Source organism: Callorhinus ursinus, unplaced genomic scaffold (assembly GCF_003265705.2).
Source record: "Callorhinus ursinus isolate GAN/ISIS: 27379988/994484 unplaced genomic scaffold, GSC_fseal_2.0 scaffold2, whole genome shotgun sequence".
Taxonomy (NCBI): Eukaryota; Metazoa; Chordata; class Mammalia; order Carnivora; family Otariidae; genus Callorhinus; species Callorhinus ursinus.
The window spans coordinates 98,382,884-98,390,602 of NW_027397064.1; the positions used below are offsets into that span (position 1 = coordinate 98,382,884).

The following is a 7,719-nucleotide window of genomic DNA, read 5'->3' on the forward strand; positions in this document are numbered from 1 at the left end:
CTTTCTTTCTTTCTTTCTTTCTTTCTTTCTTTCTTTCTTTCTTTCTTTCTTTCTTTTTTTCTTTCTTATTTTGTCAAGAGGTGACCTCCAACTCTGTCAACTTTCTCTCTGGACCCAGCCGTGAAGGATGAAAACCCCACAGAGATTTGCAGTTTTAAACTTGGAACTTCCTGTAGGATCCCTAGACCTTCTTTTAGAGTATGACCTCTGTTTATCTGGTTCTTTCTTGGCATCTTGGGTCTTATCAATGCAAATCCACAAACAGAGGCCACCAGATATATGCTGGGATAAGAATATCCAGTAAATTGTCTGGAAGCACACAGGTATCCTGGTTGTTTGGCCAGGAGTCTGAAGTTTTGCCATTGTTACTGGAGGTCAGGAACATGTAGGATATCAGTACCAGATAGGCAGCACACACAGTAAGGGTCAGGCAGATATGTGGGCAAAAGCCAACCAAAGTTCAGAAGTCCAGGAAGCCACATCAGTGAGGTCAACATGACATCAATCCAAACCACTGTGTTGTAAACTGATTTAGAGACAAAATGCCTGCTGATTAAGAAAACGGGTGTCAGTCTTACTATGCCTTAATCTTTCTATATATCATTTTCCTCATCTGTAAAGCAGACTTCTTACAGAGTGATTGGAGAGATACAATGAAATAATGTTAAATCTCTTGTCTGACACACAGAAAATGCTTAACATGTAGGATTTCCGCTTTCCCATTTCTAATGTGTAGCCCTCAAAGGCAGAGCAGACATGAGTTTGAGAGGTGGTGAGCCCCCAGAGCAGATACAAAAGTGACCAGGTTGGCAGTGGAACATGGGAAGAAAGAAATGGTCCATTTGGACCCAGCCCTGAGTGGGTCAGTGTTCTTATAGTAAAAAATTGGGTGGACTTGTACTAGCTGATTTTTTCCCCTCCTCAACTGCTGACAGTTTTGAAGAAGTTTTAGCTGCCCTAGTTTTGTTGCCATACTTATAGAAAAGTGCATAATCATAAGCAGACAACTCAATGAATTTTAACAACTTGAGCACACTCATGGAACCATAGCCAAATCAAGATCAGAACAATGTTAGTACCCTGAAAGCCCCCTTCCTGCACCCTTCTAGCCACTGTTCCTACTCTACTATACCTTTAGGCAGATGACACACAGAAAATGCTTAAGCCATTATTCTGACTTCTAATACCAGTGATCAGTTTTATCTGTTTTCGACTGTATATAAATAAAATCACACATACTACATGCTCTTTCATGTCTCACTTCTTTTGCTTAGCGTTTGTTTGTGAGATCCATTCATACCCTGGCTTGCAAGGTTCACTCATTCCAAATACTTGTCTATAGTGTTCCATAGTGTGCATATATCACTAGATTCATCCTATTGTTGGTGGGCATTAGGATGTTTCCAATTTAGAGATAATATGAATAGTGCTTCTCTGAATATTCTTGGACATGTCTTTTGGTCGACCCGTGCACTCCTTTCTCTTGAGTATATCCCTAAAAATGGAATTACTGGGTCAGCTACAGTAGATGCTATCAGCTTTCCAAAGTGGCTGTACCAGTTTACTCTCCCCAGTATAATATATGCAAATTCTGGCTTCTCCACATCTTCCCCATTACTTGGTATACTCTCTGTCCTTTTGACCGTTCTGATGGGTCTAGTGTATTGTGCCATGGGTATAAATTTTCACTTTCCAGTTGACAGATGAAGTTGGGCACCTTTTCTGATTGGAAATCTGTGGCTCAAAGAAGCTAGAAGTTCTCTTCAGAGACCTACAACTATCAGGTGATTATAAAATGGCAGGTCTCCTGATACTCTATGTCAACACTCTCTTTAGACTGAGGTGTGGACTTAGGCCATCATGATCAGAACGGAGGTGGTCAGTGCCTCCTCACACTCTGCATTGCCTCTCTACATCTTGAGTAGTATGGAATCATTCTGGGCCCTACACTTTAAGAAGGATGAGGATGAACGAGGGCATGTTTAGAGGGAAGTGACCAGGTCAGCAGTCGAACGAGCAAGGGGAACAGTCAGGTGAATGGGGATTGTTCAGCCTGTAAGGAGAGGACAAAGGGGGAAACAAAAAATTGTCATTTAATTGATGGAGGGCTATCTTCTGGAAGAGGGGGCAGGCTTTTGCTGTGGGACCCATGAGGCAAAGCTAAACACTATAGGAATGAAGACTGAAGATGTCAGGATGGCAAAGTTCAGCCCGTCATTATCTAGTTCTTTCTTCTGGCTCAGCCTGGTGATGGCCTAAACAGTAAGGCCAGTGCAGTCCCCACACATGTTACAAATGTTCTCACCTAATTTGCATAAATTAGCTAGAACCTCTAAACAGGGGACACCTAAGAATACAAGGGGCACCTACTTCATAACGTCATTCTTCCTAACAAATATTTATGGACCCTTCCAAGCTGTAAGGCCCAGATCTGAGTTCTTCAAAAACGATGAATATGGTTATAACTGGAGGTCTTGCATATTCACTGCTGGATTCTTGAAAAATTGGTATTTGTAAAACAAAGCCAGTTGGGGCCAGAATAGGTAAACAGTCAAACAAAGAAGACAATTTAAGACCATTTTTTATATTTAGTGGGCTCAGGGTGAGTGAGAGATACTGATGGCCAGGAGTGGGGCCAAGTTTGTATGAGGCCAGTGGGGTCTGAGAGGTCTTGAAGGATACAGGAAATGATTTGATGGCTAAACGAGGGCTATTGGAAAGAAACAGGTGAGAAAGCCCGGCAAAGGAGGTAGGAGGAGTCAAGTGCAAAAGCAAAGAAGATGAGATCCTTAAGAAAGTGTGAATGGGGGGTTAGAGTGAGAGGGTCAAGGAACAAAGGGTGGGAATTATGTCAAAGGTTCTGCAAATTCATATACATATCAAATATTATCTGTAGTTTATGCATAACATCACACACACAAATGCTTATGCTGAGTTTGAAATATGCACAGATGGTTATACTGATTTAAATATCTTTTTTAAAAAGATACTGAATTCATAGTTGGTTTTATGATACATTTTTTTTCAATCAGCAGATTCTAAAAGTTAGTTTCTCACATGTTTGAGTAAAGGGGATTTTTTTTTCATTCAACAGGTTCTTACACTTGTAGCCATTGATAACTATTAGTCTTGAATATGACTATTGGTGTCGATTTACAAAAAATAGGAAATACAAAGAATTAAGTAGGAGAAAGATAGGTGAAGTCTGAAAGGGAATTTGGGTTACACTCTAATCACTCTCAGGCCTGAAAGGAATGCAGGAGCTCATATTATACATTCCCCTATTTCTGGCCAGGGTCAGACCTCCTTCACCTTCAATAGATGACCGTCTATTTTGTTCTTTATCATTATCTGGATTTGTTTCCCCCGGGTTTTGTTTTTGTTTTTTTTGAGTGGAAACCACTTCAGTAGGTACGATGGGAAATACAAAGGAAAATAAAATGTATTCCTTGCTTTCTGGAAAGAGAAATACAAACTTCCTTGGATCCTTCATTTTGAAATCATGTCGCTCTCTCTTCCAGGACTTCTTTACTGAATCCAAGTTTGACCTTCGAAGGACTGTCATGGAGTGTTCTCAGGATCCACATTTTCTTTCCTATGATATCACAAAAAGATGCTTGACGCATAAAAAACAAAAAGACCAAGAGGCTAGGTGCTCTCGATAAGCCATTTCATTACTGTCGAAAGTACTATTCCAACAGCATTGGAGAAAATGTAGTAAGGACACTGATGGATCCTTGCTGGAGTCATGACGATGAGAAAGACATTCTCTCTCTCAGTCCCTCTGTACCTGTAGTGTGCATGTGCACACACACACACACACACACCTTGCAAACTATGCACTTGTAAAACAAGCTAATCAGTGCTGGAACAGGCAAGCAATCAAATAAATAAACAAAAGACATTTTAGAGAATGCCCCTGTTTTCTCACTGACAGGACACACATTAACTTAGCAACAGCTGCTCTGGTGGGAAGACATTTTTCTTTGGGTTGTCAACAAGTTTGATCCCCCCCCCCCCCGCAACAGCATTATCCTAGCATAGATCTAGAAAAATTCCATTGTGATATCACTATTTTAGCAGTTAACTAAATAACTGGTGTAATGCAGGAAGCATTCTCTATCCCTTTCCCAGTGGAAGGATGGGGTTATTTCACTTTTCCAAAAGGCCATGAACTCTGCACAGAGAACACTACCATCCCACAAAATAGCATACCTAGAAAGAAATTTCCCAAAGGTAATAACCTTTGAGTTGAGCTTTAAATAATGAAATCTACCACACCTTCCACCCTGGCCAGTGCATATATTGTGCTTATATAAGTAGCTTAATACATGGTTATTAACTGATTGAATTAATACACCCCAAAAAAGCATACACATATATATTTAGCATAAAGATAATGCCAGGCATATAATGAAAATGAAAGGGAAAGCATGAAGGTTATTCAAGGTTGGTAACAGGATTAGAAATGCTTCATACTGATTAAGCCAAGGAAGGTGAGGAGTTAAATTAGCCAAAGAGGATCAAAAGGCCAGATGTGTTGGGCTGAATCCAAAAGCTATTCCATGGGATTGAAGAGGGAGAGAGAGGACTGTTGTTTGGAAACAATGAGGACTAAAGAGCTCTATGATATTTAAAATCATTTATTCAAGTACTTACAAGATGCAACAAAAAACTAAGATTGCCCCAATACACAAGGAACTCACCGTCTGCTGGAAAAGATAAATGTAAAAGCACACAGACTAGAAGATGGTGAGGTAAGTGATAAAACAGAGGAGACGTAGTATTTTATATGCTTATGCAGAATGGCCATTAACCCCATCTGTCCTTAGGTAAGAAAGGGCTTCTGCTAGAGGTTAGCCAGGCAGAGGATGTGAAACAATGTTCCTGACAGAGGAAATTACATGCACAGGAGAGCCTAATAAGTTAGGGCAGTGGTTCCTAAGTATGACCACATATTAGAGCCACCTGGAGGACTTAAACACAATAGTTACCAATCAGTTTCCACTTCTGACTATGACTGAATAGCCTGCATGAGAATATATTTCCCAACAAGGCTTATATAACGCTCTATAAAATAAAAAAGCAGCTAACTCCTTGAAGCCATTGGAGAATAATCAAAGCAGCCAGGCTTTGTGGGGCCAGAATCCCAGAGAAAAGTCAGGCTCAATATTTTCTGGTGCTTTTATTCTTAACATGTTTGTTGATTTATAAGTAGAATGGTACTGAGACTGAGCAGAAAGCACCAAATCAGCTAGTCTCATGGGACTAGGAAGACAAAAATTGGAGCTCAGGGCTACTAAGGCAGCAGGGACTTGGAAGATCAAGAGCCTGGAGAAAAGAGAACCTCAGGGAGGTGAGCCCAGTATTCTGTCTTGCTTTTATCTTGAGGCATTTGCCAATATTTCTAAGTTGTGTGGGGTAGCATAGAGAGATTATAAAGCAACACAGAACTTTCTGCAGGCTCACAGTTCTGGGTGGACAATTACTGGAGTTTGGGACACAACAAACAAAAGGGCCTTATAAATAATGAGGCTTTCAATTAAGACCTATAAAGACTATACCCTGACACTAAATGCACTCCAAAAATGAATCAGCCCTTATGAAAACCAAAAATCAAGTCTTGAATGATCTTGGTTATTACTCAGACAAGGTGATTTTTTTCTACTTTAACTGCCAGTCAGAAGAAAATTAAAACCCCTATGTAGGAAGAGAACTTAACTTAAATCCTCTATAATTTATTATACATAAGGTCCAGCTTTCAATTAAATAGCACTTGACATGCCAGGTGGAAAAAGAAGAAAAAGAAACAGAATAGAAACAGACCCATAGTAATTCCAGATATTAAAATTATTTGGCACTGTCTTTAATTGTGATTAATATGTGCAAAAAGTAGATGACAAGATAGAAAATTTCACAACTGGAATCTGTCAATAAGAATGAAAAGGAATTTCTTGAATGAAAGCTGTAATAACTGAAATAAATAACTCAATAGACTTAACAGAACAATAGACATATCAAGAGAAATTATTAGAAAATTTAAGTGTAGGTTAGAAAATATCAGTTAGGTTAGAAAAATCACAAAGAGGAAAAAAGCTGAAAAACACACAATAAAGGGCATAAAGGACATCTGGGACATGGTGAAAAGTTCCAGTCATCTGTAAGTATAAATGCAGAAAGAGAAAAGAGAGAGAGAATTGGGGCAGAAGCAATCTCAGAAGAGATACTCTGAGAATTTTCCAGAATTAATGAAAATCATCCAGTTACAAATTCAATAAACACAATGAAGGCCAAATAGAGTAAATACAAATAAAGCCCTACCCAGGAACATCATAGTCAACCTGCTCAAAATCAAAGACAAAGAGAAAACCTTAAAAGATGCCATTTAAAAAAAGACATCTTATCCTTAAGGGAACAGCAAGCACTAAGACTTATAGTTGACTTTTCAACAGAAATGCTGGAAGCAAACAAAACAAACAGCAAAGGGGTTGCAGATTTATCATGCTGAAAGAAAATATTCCCCATTCTGAAATTCTATACCCAGCAAAAATATCCTGTAAAAAATCAAAACAAAATGAAGCCTTTTTATACAGCCAAGTTGAGAGAATTTGCTACCAACTGACACACTAATAGTAATATTGAAAGGAGTTCTTTAAGAAAATAATAAATGATCTCAGGTGGAAGTGCCGAAATGCAAGAAGAAATGAAGAACAGTACAAATGTAAATGTATAAATTAGATGGATATTTATTGTGTATAACAACAACTACAAAATCATGTCTTTGGGATTTAAAAATGGATAGAATTAAAATGTATGAAAATTATAGCTTAGAAGTAGAAATGTGAGTAAGTGGAGTGAAAGAATTCTAAGGTTGTTGAATTTTCTAGGAAATATTAAAAGTGTCAATCTATAGCAGACTGTAATAAATCAAGATATACATTTCTCAAAGTGTGAATCCTGAACTGGCTGCAACAGCATCACCTGCAAACTTGTTAGAAATGTAATTTCTGGTTCCTCCCAGGCCTGCTGAAGCAGAAAATCTGAGATGAAGCCTAGAAAACTGCATTTTGGAAAGACTTCCAGATGTCTCTGGTGCATGAGAAAGTTTGAGAATCACTGCCTTAGAAGAACTACTGCCAGAATAATAAAAGAATTTATAATTAACAAGCTAATACTAATATGGGGGAGAATGGAATAATAGAAATACTTGGTTAGTCCAAAAGGAGACAATAATGGAAAAACAAAGGATGAGTGAGGGAAAAGAACAACTAGGAAAGAAATCTCAGGAAACAAACTGAGGGTTGCTGGAGTGTTGGCGGGTGGGAGGGATGGGGTGGCTGGGTGATAGACATTGGGGAGGGTATGTGCTATGGTGAGCGCTGTGAATTATGAAGACTATTGAATCACAGACCTCTACCTCTGAAACAAATAATACATTATATGTTAAAAAAAAAAAGAAGATAGCAGGAAGGGAAAAATGAAGGGGGGGAATCGAAGGGGGAGACAAACCATGAGAGACTATGGACTCTGAGAAACAAACTGAGAGTTCTAGAGGGGAGGGGGGGATGGGTTAGCCTGGTGATGGGTATTAAAGAGGGCACGTACTGCATGGAGCACTGGGTGTTATACACAAACACTGAATCATCAAAAACTAACGATGTAATGTATGGTGATTAACATAACATAATAAAAAAAAGAAAAGAAATAATAAGGTGGAAG

The 7,719-nt window shown here is 38.8% G+C and overlaps 1 protein-coding gene across 6 annotated transcripts in view; it reads left to right on the forward strand.

The window, feature by feature from the left end:
- The window catches only part of INSIG2 (insulin induced gene 2), a 61,951-nt gene extending 55,009 nt beyond the window's left edge, over window positions 1-6,942 (forward strand). For 5 of the 6 annotated variants that reach the window (XM_025857259.2, XM_073884974.1, XM_025857269.2 and 2 more), the window contains one exon: window positions 3,522-6,942. In XM_025857259.2, coding sequence (XP_025713044.1) covers window positions 3,522-3,665 — 144 coding nt within the window. In that variant the 3' untranslated portion in view covers window positions 3,666-6,942. Of the gene's footprint in view, window positions 1-1,696; window positions 1,785-3,521 lie in introns of all 6 variants that reach the window. The other variant, XR_003205312.2, reaches the window with a different exon arrangement.
- Window positions 6,943-7,719: the final 777 nt, after the last annotated feature.